This window comes from Hetaerina americana, unplaced genomic scaffold (genome assembly GCF_022747635.1).
Source record: "Hetaerina americana unplaced genomic scaffold, ioHetAmer1.1.p SCAF_7, whole genome shotgun sequence".
NCBI lineage: Eukaryota > Metazoa > Arthropoda > Insecta > Odonata > Calopterygidae > Hetaerina > Hetaerina americana.
Genome location: NW_027287316.1, coordinates 42,507,549 through 42,523,651, shown reverse-complemented (window position 1 = coordinate 42,523,651; position 16,103 = coordinate 42,507,549). Strand labels below are relative to the sequence as shown.

At 38.6% G+C, this 16,103-nt stretch overlaps 1 protein-coding gene across 1 annotated transcript in view; it reads right to left on the bottom strand.

Annotated features, from left to right (window-relative positions):
• LOC139696656 (atrial natriuretic peptide receptor 1) overlaps positions 1–16,103 on the bottom strand; it is a 370,838-nt gene that overhangs the window by 256,433 nt on the left and 98,302 nt on the right. The window contains exons 3-5 of the mRNA XM_071595471.1: positions 14,104–14,232; positions 7,904–8,042; positions 5,921–6,113 (exon numbers count right to left, since the gene is read on the bottom strand). Coding sequence (XP_071451572.1) covers positions 5,921–6,113; positions 7,904–8,042; positions 14,104–14,232 — 461 coding nt within the window. The remainder of the gene's footprint in view (positions 1–5,920; positions 6,114–7,903; positions 8,043–14,103; positions 14,233–16,103) is intronic.

Sequence of the window (16,103 nt, the reverse complement as noted above, 5' to 3'; positions counted from 1 at the left end):
GGATGAGTGGCATCATAATTTCTTCTAAATCGGAAGTAACTATATCCTGATGGTGGCCCCTCATATTAGCGTTCATGATTTCAATGATGACGCAAATTTTGAATATGAAAATGAAAAAATATTTATCCAAGCATTTTATCTTGATGTTATATTTAATAACATTTAAATGGAGAGAATTTTTGAAGATGTTTAGTTATATTTACATTTATTTATAGAGCGTAGGATTGAACGGCTCAGTATATTATTCTCACCAGCTTTACATAGACTCCGGAGGAATGCGGACCCGAAGTTTTTTCTACTGTAGAAGAGTGGTCGATGTGCTATAAACTACATCATAAAACTCTACCACCGTCACAGCAAGTCCTCATGGCGCTGCACTTTTTAATGAGGACACGACTGAGATGCTCTCTGAGTGCCTTCCAAAATGGCGCACTAATATCGACAAAGCGTTAATAATCGAGCATTGGGAACACATCAAACAAAAGATTAAACAAACGGGACAGAATCGGAAATTAAGCGCTAATTTAGATGGGAAAAGCCGCGTTCAACCAGGCACGACGATAAATAGTCCGCTCCACCATTGTGTATGCTCCACTTGGTAGCCAAACTCCTCTCTATTTTCGATGGAAATGACCGAAACCGGAAATGCGCGACGGGAAATAGTCCGCTCTCTGCTTTTGTAATGAAAGGATGGAGGAGGATGACAAAAGGAAGAGGAGAGAAAGGAAGACTGGGAAGTTTTACAGGGGATAGAGGAATGAGGTGAATTGGGTAATAAAATTTGAAGAAGAGAGAAAACAAGGATTGAACAGACACTAACGGATGTTGAAAGCTAATCTGAGATGGAGAAAGAATCTTCCGAAGTAGATATGGATATTTTTAAAGCATTAATGGGTTTATAAATCACGAGGAGCTGCAGCAAACATTGGGGCAGTAATAAAATATTGTTGAACTTTTGCAGCCAAGAAAAGTTCTAGATCCTGCTTACTTTTCAGTCAACCAATACAGCCAACCTAACCTGAAGTGAATATTTCATTCGCCGGCAGTACCCGATGGGCCTTACAATTACCTCTCAAACCAGCCATCGGGTCATTACTATGGCAATCAAATTGCGCGTAAGAGTTAAAAGGACTCTATGGATAATGATTTTAAGAGACCTTGCGAAAATGTCCTTCTACCCGACATCTTGGGGAAAATAAACAATGAAATACTACGTAAGATGAACGGATCATCATAAGATCGATTGGCACCTGTCATACAACTTTGACATGCTTTATTGTTGGTATCTTCATATCAGTACTCATCCCTTATTCAAAAACTTTGCTTTTTGATACAGTTTTTGCCTAAATCCATTTTTCACGGTTAAGCTTTGAAATAAGGTTACGGCGTAAAACCTCTTTCATCATTAGTGGGCCTCTAGCCGATATCCAATTACATCGTACTGCGCTACAATAGTCAACTTCCAAAATCGCTGTTCATTTGCAACTCACTAAATGAAAATTCATGAAGCAAGGTAAAGGGATGAATGCGATGTTCATTCACAGGTAAATGCGTGCAGCTCCCTGAATGAATTTTCATTTTTACGATTTCTGATTTCGTATGTCTGCTACAGGAGACTTTCTTCTGTAATGCGATTAACGTATCACTGCCATTGGATGGGAGTTGTGTATTCTACTCGCCCGAGATTCGGCATTGGCATAGCACTGAGGTTCTATTAATATTCTCTCGAATCACTTCAATACGGGTCCATAGACCAGGGATTAAACTTTATATATACTTGTGATGACAAAGGTGATCAGATAAAATTAATAAATAAAATTTGTTGAAAATAAATGTTCAATCATGAAGTGAATGAACAAAACAAGATAAGAAGAAGTATATTTTTTTAATTCAAAAAATGAGCCAATTTTTAATATCGTAATTCAACCATTCGATCCAAATGATCAATGATATAATAAGAATCAAAACAGAAATAAAAAAAACATGAATAACAAACAGGAATGATAAACAGAAATAAAAACATTCAGATAATAAAAATAACAAATTAGCAGTTAAACAGTTAAAGTTAGCAGTTTAAGTAGTTAAAATAATTTTTGATGACAGAAATAGCTCACTTCAAGTTTTTTTAAAGGTTAGTTATCTTTAAATAAAATTTTTGGGCCAGATTCAAAATTCAACGGAAATGTTAGGTGCGCCAGGAGTCATCATTATTCTAAATTCCAAATTTACACCCCGTGCAATTTTTAGTGCGTGGTCTAATTTATTTGACCAAAGAATACTTAATGCTAAATTGCGCGGAAATTTTTTGGTTTTCCAGAATACGTAATCCTTGTGAAACTTTTCCTCCGCAAGTATCTCGCCAGTGTGTGTGGAATTGCCCACCTAGGTCTTCATTACGGAAGATTTCATGAATCAAGGGCCAAAAATAGGAATAAAATATATTTAAAACTTAAATCTGGTTAATTTATAATTCTTAATAAAATGATAAAATAATTAAAAACTGATTTTGACAATAATATGCTTTTCAAGAGTTCAGTCTATTATTATTTAGGGGAAAATACAAATAAAATAACAACAAAAAATATGAAACATTCAGAAAAAAATTTCGCTAGTCCGGAAGAAAACAAGATAGGGAGCTGAGCAAAAGGTCAGGGGTTCAATTTCTCCTCGGCCATGTTTCCCTACTATCACACGGTTTTCTCTCAGCAAGGTGCGTGGTGACCTCAATTCTAGGTGAATCTAAAATCCAATTACTGAGAGTAATATGGGAGGGTATATCCAGCAACGAGATAAATGCGACCATTTTACCAGCTTCTTATCTTTCAAAGGCGTTTTTAAAAAAATGCAAAACACTCATTAGTTCTAAATTTAATTACCATCAACGGAAGCGAAACATATTTTGACAATAAGAGGGATTTAAAGCAGTAAAAATGGGTTTCATTTGCGACAGTAGTAAAGCAAAATTTCTGAAAGTCCCGAAAGCAATTTCTCTGTTACTGCAGACGCAAAAGACATTTCCGACTCATTAGCTTAAATTACAGGGAAAAAAAGGGCTGGAGCTATCATTTATATCTTAATTTCCCTTTATATACTCGCCAGGTGCGCGTAATTACATTAAATATTTCAAAGTCGCCGACTTCTTTCTACGGGGAGTGGGTAATTACAGAGGCAAGCATGCTGGATTTTCTACTCAAAGGTTCTGGGTTCGACCTTGGGATTGGACGTTTTTGACTGTTTGAGCCCTTGGCAATTTTTCCCTAAGAGTAGGCTAATGACAACAAGGTGAGTATCCGCTTCCTCGTAATATTACTCAGCCCTTAAATTGCCTCCGTGTACTTTCTGGTACAGATACCTTTTCGAATGGAGGCAATCCCTCTTAATGGCTACTACAGTCAATCTTCCGTTAGAGGGCACCGCCGGCTAGGAAAATTTGCCCTCAGCTCATTAGATTCCTTAATTAATACGGTCAAAGAATCCGAAGGAAATTTCCGCTTTTCCTGCATCCAAACATCTACAATTAGTGACGAATCCAGTAAACGAGTAAGCGTGTAATTGGCTGGTCGCCATCAGCAAAGAGACAAACCCTTTTGTCGCTGCCTCCATAATAGCATGAACAATTAAAAATACTTGCGCGCTTTGAAGAAGGCACTGGCAGTCGGCTCAATGAGTAAATTGATTATTAAAGCTGAAGAACAAGAGGATGATATGTCCCTAAAGTGATGCATAAAAACTACACCTTTATCAAATTTAAAATTCAACTTCATAAGTCCATAACTTTTGTACTTTTAATTGACACACACTACAGTTATCAAATCAAAGGTTGGTTCCATAGGTGAGTTTCGAACTCACCTCGAGCCAGTTCCTTTTCCTATACAGTCTAAGGTTTCCGAGAAAGATCTGGTACCAGAGAATCACGCTGCTAGGGGTGCAGATGAGGGTGTTCAGAGGCGTTCCCGGAAACCGAACCCGGGCCTTCCGCTCAGTTGTCAAACACTCTACCCATTAAAACAATGCGCTCCTTTTTTAATTAAAGTCACCAGTATTTCAATCCGATCATTCGTGGATTGCAGTCCTACATTCACTATCAACGTTAGGTTTCTTAAGATCTGACAGCTCTTTAGTAGACAGTTATGTGATCCTTGGTCTTCCGCGAAGGACTTCCACTCCCATTTTGTTCCTACTGCGAAGATTGTGTCTAAATCCTCTTTTCCTTACCGTGGTAAAAGCTTAGTGCATTTTTATTCCCTAATTCTTACTGGATACTGTTTTTTCTTCACTTTTATGCCCATTTCAACTGTAGAATTTGACTCCAGCACCAGATTTTGAAGGATATTCTGTTGGCCTATGTTTCTTCTCTATGGAGTAGCACATTGGTGGTTGAACTAGTTATTGGGAGAGTGGGAACCGACAGCTGAGGTCATACAGGGTTCGTCCGGAAAATAAGTGTACTGATTTTTTCCCGCCGCTCCAGGCGCGCCCAGCACCGCTCTGACGGGCTGCGATTGGAGGGGGGTATGTTGGCAAGCGACGCTGAAAAAGGCAGTCGGCTCTGAGCTGTGGTGTAGTGAGGAGCTCTGTTAACGCGAACCTCCACGCTCGGCCCACGTCACGGAACGCGATGCCGAAGTTTTTGGAGCAGCGTTATTCCATCAAATTTGCGGTAAAGCTTGGGAAATCGTCTACCGAAACTGTCGGCATGATTAACCAGGCTTACGGGGAGTCAGCCATGTCCAGAAACATGATCTTTCGGTGGCACAAGATGTTCGTGGAGGGCAGAGAAGGGGTCGACGACGAACCACGGCCTCGACGCCCATCAACGACACTCACCGACGAAAATGTGCGAAAAGTTCGCGATGTACTGAACTCTGATCGTCGTCTTAGTGTTCGGATGATAGCAGAGCAGTGTCGAAAACGAGTCGCCCGCGTCCGGCCAGCGATCAAAAACATCTGGCGGCTGCATCACGACAATGCGCCGTCTCACACCGCGCTTGTCGTGTCGGACTTCTTGGCCAAGCACGGCGTGGCAACGCTGCCGCACCCGCCCTACAGCCCGGACTTGGCACCACCGGACTTCTTTCTGTTCCCGAAGATAAAGAGGAGTTTGAAAGGAACGCGATACGAGACTTTGGACGCCGTCAAAGAGGCCGTGACGACGTGTCTTCTAGAGGTTCCCGATGATGCCTTCGCGGGAGCGTTCCAGGAATGGGAACGCCGCTGGAACAAGTGTATCGACTCACAAGGGTCCTATTTTGAGGAATATTAGCTAAAGATATGTAAAAGTGTAATACATTTTTTTCCTGAGCTCAGTACACTTATTTTCCGGACGAACCCTGTATGAACCCTTGACGAGATACGTAGAAAGTTCAAGATAAAAGATAAAAGAAGGGGAAGGGAAACCTGGTATTGGAGTCAACCCACTCTTTGAAGGAAGACGGTCTGGGTTCCCAAGGAATTTGAAGTCCCATATGACTTGAAGCGCTCTTTCCACATTTTAATGATAGGGATATCCCTTAAAAATTTTTAGACTATCGGAATTCAAACCCGGACCTTCGGGTTGGGAATCCAGTACACGAGCCACCACACCAACCCGATACCCTATTGCTTCTGAATTGTGAAATATCTCAAACCACAAGAATGAAGTGAATGAATCGTAACTCATCGCTTCCTTGTTTATGATTTTGATTATATATTTATACGTAAATCAATGTACAAAACGCTCTGAGAGACTACTGAGCACTCACGCTAGCGGAAACCTCTCCCATGCGATGACATAAATTTAAATTCCCCCTGACATGGCTGTTATAGGGCATCAATTGAACTAATTCTCGATACTCAACGTAATAATTTTAATCTGGTTGGGCTACTTACCCCCGCCTGCGGCACGGCACTCCTGCCCCAGAAGTACTCCCATGTTCCTCACCTTTAAACGTCCTGTTCCACATCCTCCGGGTGATATTCTCGCCGTCTCGGATCGTGCCGTTGGCCTTAAGCGTCTCGTTGAGCGCTAACGCGTACAGGATGACGGCGTCGTAGAAGGCTGTGACGAACGTGGACACGGGGGCTGCCTCGTCATCTCCGTCGCCGGCCTTGCCCAAGTCCCCCTTTAAATTGACCTGGGGGCGAACAGAGGGACCGTCAGCTGTGTGAGGCAGGAAAACGAGCCCACTTTGACTCTGGGATGACCAAAATAGTACCTACGTTCACATAAATAAAATGAAGGCAACGGCGAAATTCACATTCATGTTGGGCTCCTGATGATATCACGAAATAACTGCTAGGTGGTCACTTATTTAGTGGGTTTCCATTCCCGAATTTTCCTCGACTAACGTATCATCCTTTTTCGTATATTCCTCCCGGATTTTTGGAATTTGATTGGGTATTTTTATATGGATCATGTCTCATTGCATTGCATACCAATGTGTATCACTGAAGTTAGTCAATAGCAGCATAAGTTAAAATTTTTCTGACTAAGACCGGAACTGGTCTTCATCGGGCAAGAATCGATGTCACAATTAAAAGAGGTTTCCTTCTAGTAGAGAATTCCAGATTTACATATTATATTCCAGATTTAAATTCCAAATTCTTAACTATTTTTTTATATGGTCCTTTCCTCCATTTGGCCCCGAATATTTGGAGGAAATTGAATATTTCCCGATTTTTTTCCGAATTACCTCATTTTTATCGACTGATTGATCACCCTGAGTAATAAAAAAAACCCTTACCCCAGTCTTCTATGAAGACCGAAGATGCAATACCTCAAATATCGTTGGCAGGGAATGAAGAGGTTATCCACATAGAAAATTCACTACAGCAATCTCAACCCATTTAGGTGAAAAGGTAATTGGTTTAGTTCTTATAAGAATCTCCTGAAATCGCGGTTTTCGATGATGAGCTACAGCATATGCCTCTGGTGAAAAAAAGGCAAGCAGGGTGAAGCCAAGTGTCTTTCATGTAATTCTCCCTCGAGTGTGCCAACGTTCAGGCTGTCATGGAAAATCACCGATTCAAGGCAGACTAGGAGGACATACCAAAAGGCGCTAAATTCCACCTGCTATTTGGTTGCGATTCAAAAGCCAATACATATAATTTTAAATTAAAATTTTAATAATATTAATCATATAAACATATGTTGAAAAAGCCCTGATGCAGGACAAGAACTTGTAAATAGAAAACCAAATTCATTTTGCGGTGACAGAAGCTGCAAAACATCCATCTTATTTCAATTACGATCATAATTTCAATGGAACCGTCAATGAATTGCCAAAATACACAATAAAAAGTTAACGCAATATATGATACATTACTTTGGTAAACTGCATTCATACATTTCCGTTGGAAATTATGTAGAAAGAAATATTTTTGTGATCAGAAATCTTTCAGAGAACTCGAATACACCTCGCTTGTAGCAAGTTTTAACAATAATTTGGAAAATAATGGTTCTAGGACGAGAATTCTTTTAATGTCAGAAGTGAAGGGATTATGAAAGAAAGCTTTCGCTTTCATGAATATCATACGTTGGGCATATTCGTGACTGCACTTTCGTGGCCTTATGTGCTCGCGATTTTTTTACACTTTTACACATTTACACCTATGATAATAAAAGCCTCCAACTTGAAATGAGCTTCCAAAACGCGAGGCACGAGGAATAGTGTCTTCGTCATATCTCTCCAAAATTAAAGTTTCTCAGTAGACAGAGGTTTAGGCATTTGCTTACCAACTTAAATACATTTTGATTTCTAGAGCCAAGTTTGATTTTGAGTATCTTCAGGAAAAACATACATACTCAGCTATTGAGCTCACGTCTTACCATTAACCATCAATGCTCAATTTGAAGATTATTCCTATCTATTTGATTCTTGGATTTTTGCATGCATAAGTGTCGGTAATTGGCATATGTTCTTACCCCGTTCTCCTCCGTCCTATTTGCTGAAGAATTGGGGCTAGTGACGTAAAAGTTCTTGTCCCCTACTGCTGCCTCTTTCATCGCTGCAGCTTTTCCAGCATCCTTCTCCCTGGCCATCCTGTTCACTTCCTTTGAGAACCTATGTAAAAAAAGGAATATGAATATTCCAGATGATGCGTTAAAAAAGTGGATCTTCTCTTCCAGACGTAAGCGAAGGTTCATGCATTTAACGGGAGACCGTTCAGTGACCTATAAACTTCACGAGTTAAAAATTAACTTGGGTTTGAGAAAAGACGTACTGTTGATTTCCCAATAGAGGGGACAAAGAAAGCTGGAATTAAAGGAAAAGTATATTGATCGCGTTTAAAAATTTATAGGTGAGCATTATATTCCTCTATATATTTTACATCTGCTACATTTTCAAAGAAGGGAAATTTACGAAAGCAAAATTGAAAACGAGGTAGCTACAACGAGTTAAAAGGAATTAACGTTTCTACAAAATATTAACGTGTTTTGTGCATACATTGTTTTGCCAAATTTACTGTAAATTGTTTTTGAAAATCGCAGTAAGACCGAGGGAAGACTTCGGACTGGTGTAGGAAAGAGATCTCTCAAGAAGAAATTAGTTTTTTAAAGCGTCCGCAAAATACGAATACTGATCCCTCTGGGCCCCCATAAAATCTTTGGAAGTAGCCATATAGAATCAACTACACCAGATATTGTTAAGTAATAAAATTATTCCAATAGACTGAGTAGCACTTGATAATCCACCAGTTAAAACGTAAGGTATAAACCACTTAAAGCCAGGGTTACAAGTTGTCAGAACAAAACTAAAAGCAATTCTATCAACAGAAAAACAAATCATTTGGAAATCATAACCTAGGCAGACTCGTGAATAACTGATCGTAGAACTTTTCCACTTGATAAAATTATATCAAGTGGAAGAGTGCTTCGATCAGTTATTCATTATGTTCGACTTCTACCACATCACGCCTGAGCTACTCAATTTGTTCTGGGTAGACTCCTGAAAGTACACCAAAAAATAAAAACCTCCCGAAATATTAAGCTTAGCAAAGCAAAGAAAGAGCAGGTAAAGTAAAACAAGATAAAAAAAGCCAAGAAAAATATCCATAAGAATCATGAATAACATTCCCATATTCCAAGAATCATAAATGATGAAAAGAAAAGGAGATATGGAAAATTTTTCAAAAAATGTGCAATAATAGGAAGAGAAATATAAAATACAGCAAGACAAATAAAAAAAAACCTTGCTAAATTAACTATGGCTCGAGGATTGCTAGGATCTAGAATCACATAAGTACATGGCATTGTATATACATTAATGTCAAACAAAGTTTGTTTTACCTCGAATGACTTATTTTAGTTCATTTCAAGAAATATAATCATATTTTTCCAATCACACTTTGCCCTCACATTAAGCAAAACGTAAAAAACCTCAGCTACCGATGGAAAGAGCGTCTAATACTCCGTGAAAATAACTCGCATTTACTATTCGCGAAGGATCTTACTTCAACGTTTCGCCAAACTTTGGTCGGGTATTCTTACTGAGAACGAAATAATATATTATACAAATAGCCGAGGGAATACTTCCTCATCGAGATAAAAGAGCAGTGCACGAGCCGAAACGAAATGTTTGTTCAACCTTTAAACTAAAGTCTCTTAGTATGTATATTTTTATCTCCAAAAATCTCAGAAAACATTCAAATAGACTTCCTTTAAGTACCCAGATGGCTCTCCCTCATGAGCTGCCAAATGTTAGGATATTTTGGGAGTGTGCTCGACTGCTCCAGAAACGTCGATAATGCCGTCTCGGAGCACTTTAAGTCTTGGAAATGGATTGGAATACGCGAGACATTTTAGATGTTTCAAAAAAAATTAAGAGGTTTTTAGGCACTTATTCGTAATGTAAGTTTCCGACTAAGAACCAGCTCTTCATCTCAAGTCAAAGGAAGCATTTGGGACATTTGTTTGTCTGACCTGTTTCCATTCTCAAAGCTATCGGAACATTTACCAAAGAAAATTTGCACAACTTTTCAGGAATCTTGCTGCAGCTGAATCAAATTACATTCAAGTCTTATTCAACTGCTAACAATAATTTTCCCATATGAGGACCAGTGGTGAATTCAAGGTAGCTGATTCTGTCCACCTTAATATCATAATGGTACGATTCGTAACCATACCGAAAGGCACTCAAAGGTCAAAGAGGACACTCGATAATTAAACTAGCACGTCTGAAACTATTCAGTTGCTGCAAGTGGATATTCACGGGAGAGGTTCGGTGGTTCTTGGTGGAATATTACGAAAGGAAATTAAGTCTTTTCACAGAAGGCGGTAAAATTAAAGTTATGTGCTTGCGGGAGGGAAAAGCTACAACACGACGGTCGCTATATGAATCGTTCGAGGAGATGTGAGAAACTAGTTAAGCGAGATAATTTTCTTCCTCGGGATGTGTTTCAGAATTCTTATTTTAATCAAGTAAGACTCACTTTACTTTGTAATTGGACGCATACATCTTCCATGTAATTGTACGTGCACTGATCACCCGGTTAAATCTGGATTCACACATTTTTTTAAACAAAAAGAAGATATTATTTTGTGGAGGAGTACAGAAAAACGAAAAGAGCGATAGTGGGATGATTAAGGTCACGAAACGAGAGAGAGAAAGCTAGTTGAGCGCGGATGGAGAAAAAAAAGAAAGGGACAGAATAAGGCATACATTACGTAATACGGGGAAAAGGGGTGAGTATGTGACATCTCAGAGGGAAGGAGGACGGGGTAAAGGGAAGAGAGAGAGAGAAATGATTATATAATTTCTGTATGCCCCACTAAGGTGTGTGTGAAACATACATTTTTAGACGATCTTCATGACGAGCTGAATCTCAAATGTAACCGTAACTCTGCGCTCTCGCTGTCGTAATTTCCACGAGATGAACTTATCATGATTGCAACGGATACAGGTGGCACCATCGCGGAAATTACTCACTACATCTTGGTCATTTCCGGAACAGCTTGGATTCTTACTGACCTCGATCTTCTTCCAGTTTTCCCCTCATGCTTCATGTCCAGCGAGTCGACAAACGAGGTGACGTGCGGAAAGTGTCACGACATCAGTCTTTTATGATGTGATTTTGGCTTCCAGCACTAAAGGAGCTAGAGACTGCAAAGGCCTTCTCACTCGCTCGGCATGTGAGCAATATCGCATATAGTTCGGCCATAATCAGTAATAAAGAGTACCGGACTTAACAGTACGGTTTATTTATTTTAGGTACATTGCACGTCTAATCGTTGCATACCAAAAAAACGTTTCTAATAATATTATCATATTCTCATACAGAGTCTGTCCCAAAAAGAAAAGTAAGTAAAACGATTTTCCTGGCAAAGCGGACGACTAAAGTGGCGAGAAAAATTGTAAGAGGTCTTGGGAAAGCAACACGACCCGCTTCAATTGACTGCGGGCCGTTACAGTCTAAGGATTTCTGCTTCTGATTTCTGTTCAAGGGTCGCGCTACAAATTCACGATACCACTTATAATGGAGCAATGACATGCGATTAAATTTAGTGTTAAACTCGGGAAATCGGGTTCGGAGACCGTTAACATGGTTAAGGATGCTTATGGCGATGGAGGAATGTCCCAAGTGATAGTTTTCTACTTGCAGAGGATGTTCTGGGAGGGATGTCTGGGGAGTATCAAGGAGGTTGACGATAGGATTGCCCTAGACATCCATCAACAACACAGTGTGATAAAAATGTGCAAAACGTGAGACACATAATCCATTATGATTGACCCCCGAGTGTCAGGATGTTAGCAAAAGAGTACAATATTCAGAAAATTGCAGACCATTGCATTATTACAGATTTAGCCGCGAGAAAGGAATGCCAAGACGGTCCCCAAGGTGCTTTCAAAAACTGCTTGTGTGACAATCTTGGCTTTGGTCTCTTGGACCACGGTGAAAGTGACCCGAATTTTTAGAAGAGGTGATTGCTGGTGGCGAGACATGGGTTTTTAAGTAAGATCCCCGTATAAACCCTTTTAGTACCATTTTGGATCACTAGATTATGTCAAAGAGGCAGTGACGAGGTACCTGAACGAGATTCCCGTTGACGTCTTCCAGGAAGCGTACCAGGAGCGTGGCAGAGGCGCTGACATCGGTGTATTGATGCAAAAGGGTTCTGTTTTGAAGAGTTTTAGTAATTTGTACTTTGATCTGCAGTAAAGTTTTCCCAGAATTTTTCTACTTATTTTTTTAGATAGATCATGTAGTTTATTTTAAGCAATCGTTATATTAATGCAACTTAATCACTCACTATTTTTTTATATTTCAATCTCACACGGAACACTCAAAAATAGTATCGAAGTAAATTTTTCGTGTTTTCTGTGGTCGAACACTATTAATATCTATGCTATGGTACTTGAAAGTTTAAAAAATCGAAAACTTTCAAGTACCATAGCATGAAAAATACAAGTAAATAATGCTTTCATTCCAATGCGACAACTTCAGAGCGTAAAAATCATTCGCCTTGACTGGGATGCGAAAGATTTTTACGCTCTGAAATTGTTGCATTGAAATACACATTACCGGATGACTCCGTTAAAAGTTACTGTTGCGGCATCTCCCACAGTTTCTTCGGTAATGTTTTCATTTTTAATACGTACATAACCAACGTAGCGTGGTTTGCCGATTAACAAAATTGTTGGGGCTCGTCTCTCAAAGCTTCAAGTCGATTTACAAGTTCTCTGGATACAGTCTTAAATATAATATAAGATTTCAGATGCGCATGGTTTATATGGAGGCAGGAGGAGACGAGTTCGGCGCCATTTATTACCCCGATTAGACTCCGAGTGTTCAAATCACGAGGAATTGTTAACCGACTTGCAGCTTTGAGAAGGCTCCCTGGTAATCCGTATTTAAACTCACCGACCTCGTTTAAAATGGTAACTTTAGGAATGAATAGAGCGAGAGAACGTTCCATTACATGCAACTCATCACCTAGGTCCTATTAAATATTTGATTGAAGGTAACTGCAGTCCTCTTGAAATTCATAAATATGATTGTAACTGCATACCAGTTTAAAAGAATAGCTTCAACTGACCTCGTTACTTTTTTCAGTACCATTCTGGCCGTAATTAAACTCGGATATATTTATTTGTTTCTTAGCTTCTTTTGAGTATCATACTGCCGGAAATATTCAGTCAAAACAAGGCGACTGAGAATTCCAAAATAATTCAGTTATGTTTCATAAAAAGGAAAAATTAAGGAGACTCCATTCGTGACAACACTCATCTGGCAACCATTCTGTCGACAGCTGACAAGCGGGAGGGTATCTCTAGAACATTTAATATTTGAAGGGTTGTGGATAATCACGAAGTTATTTTATGTTGCATTTGTAGAAGGAAGATTAAAACAAGGTTTTCATATAATGGATTTCAGATGAAATTTTTTTTTGACAGCGGATAGCGCGGTGGAAAAACAAGTAACTAAATGTTTCAGGGCGGGAGCATAAATGTACAGATCTCATTGTTCTTTGTATTTGTATGTATGTATTGTACTATATGTTTCGTTCAAGTGATGTTAAATTGTGTTTTGTGACTGGTTTAATTACCTTATTCTATGCATTATGTAAACCTGTTTCACTCCATAGGTTTCAGAACCTCATGTAACATGTATTCTGCTCCAAGGGAATTTGCTCCCAGAGCAATAAAAATTGTTTTATCATTCATTATTATTATCCTAATATTTATCTTATTGTATCAACTATAACCGTAATACATCCAATCCTAAAGCTTAATCATCAGATGTACTCTTGAAATTTAATGATTTACCTTTCGTTAATAAAATTTATGTCAAGAACTAAATTCGACAGCGCGCTACATTTATAAAAACCATAATCTGGTATCCTTTTTGTGGTTGGAAAAAATCCAGCCTTATTAAAACATGAGACAGAAAAAATCCTATTTCCCCAAACAAAGATTAAGAAAATACCATTGCCCGAACCTTCTACAAACTCGTCTAAATCATTTAATTAACGTTTCCAATGGTTCTAAATACAAAAGTAATAACAATACAGTTGTTTGCACTTACGTATAACTCTTTTCATTAATTCAAGTTTGGCCTACGTTTGATGCGTTCTGTTCATAGCCTCCTTCATGCACATTTGTTTGTCTTTTGACCCCTGCTTACCTCTTGTACTCGGAGTCATTCGGTGTCCTTGCAGTGACCGTGAGAAGGGCTTCGTACGCCTTTTTTGCTCTCATGTTCCTCTCTTCAGTGTCCGAAGGGTCCCTCCAAGGCTTGTCACCCGGACGAAGGCTGAAGAGAAAATAAAGGAAGCAAAGTGGAGAGAAATGAAAGGATTGGACCAATGGAGGAAAGAACCAATTATGAATCTCTTCCTGCGGTCGTGACCTTACTTCCTTGTGTCGGTGTGCACGTCGACGCACGAAAGGAAGAAAACGTAGTGATTTCACGCATGGATAAACGTAATTGTTCTCAAATGCGCGCGTACACTTTCTTCAAGTCAAAAGCGTAAAGCTTCAGATCAATGTACATTTATCCAAGTGTTCGATAAAACTGCGAAGAACGTCATATTTTGAAAACAAAATCACCCCGTCCGTGTTTTTATCAACACTAGTTGAAAATAAGCCCGACCTCATTGCACACGTGTGCCAGAATACCGAGATTATTTATGACACTAACAGAGTCAAGAAATCGGGGTATATTATAAGTAACCCAGTGTCTACATATTACGATTGATTTTGTATTGCAGTTATGTACAAGTATCATTTTAAAGAGATTACGCGTCAACTCACTTTACATGACTTTTCAAGTATAGAAAGACCAGTTTTCAACACTGACGTTCCTCAGGAAAAATATATCTCACTTCAGTCATAAATAGAATATCTATTAAAGGCATATTTTGGGCGGTCTCTAACAACTATGACGCAGGCACTCTTTATTGCGAAGGCTCTCTCCTATTTTTCCTGAATCATTTCATTTCTCAAAATTAATTTCAAACAAATATCACAGGAAAAAAACCCATATAAAACTCAAATAAGTATCAAGCTCAGATAAAAAGTTGAACTGATGGCTTATTTATCATGAGTAAGTTTATTGTTTGACGAATTCAGATCAATCCTTTTTCAAATGTCTAACATTGAATGGATTATGTTTACCGACCACAATTAAAAGACCATTACAACAGGTATGATGCTCACTTCCATCAAATGATACCTAAATCGCAAAGTTTTTTGAGCTGGTTTCAATCAATATAAAAGTTTGTGAAGCATTGAAAACTTCCAATAATAATCGCATTACATGTTTTTGAGTTTGACTTTCACCATTCAACACTGGATGAATTATCGGGATCGTCTTTGAGGTTTTTTAAGAGCCCGTAAAAAAACTAAAGGCGATTAAAACGTAAAATATTCTCCTTTGAACACATGTTTTTGGGATTTACTACACTTTATTGAATATAATATTGATATTTTTGTCTATATGAACAAAAATATTCTATATTTTCCCCAATTTACATCAAATTACCACGCCGATAACTCATTCCTTCCATAATTTTATGAAAAATAATTTAATTAAAAAGCAGATCATTTACGATGTCTTAAGGCCAGTGCTTTCGTTATAAAAAAAATGCAAACTTCCTCTGACAATTCCAAAAAGCATTGGGGAAGTTACTCGACTTTATTTTTTCTATCAAGGAAACAATGAGCAAATCTTACCTAATAATCAAATTTACACCCGTGGGTGGATACAATTCGTACTTTTTTTTTACGAATTTGTAATTACATCAATAGCACTTAGCTCCCGAAATTCGTTGTAATGTCGGAATGTCCACATCTTATTCACGGTCAATGCTCTGCCCAGAATCATCCTATTTGCCCACTAGGTAAAATTAAAATTTTACAGCAATTACTTATTGAAGCAAGGGAATTTATTCCGCTTTTGGAATTTTTTTCAATTCTTCGCATTTCTAATAAAAGTTTACTTTAAAAAAGAATATAGAAAAGGGGAAAGGCCGAACAATCTTTCAATAATTTATGGGTTAGGTACACTGAAACCATTCCTTCAAAAGTTTCACAGATAATTGGAGATAAACAATATTTTTATTGAAATAACAGATAAAAATATCTACCGTAGAAGCAGGAGTACATTCTGCGGGTAACTCTCCT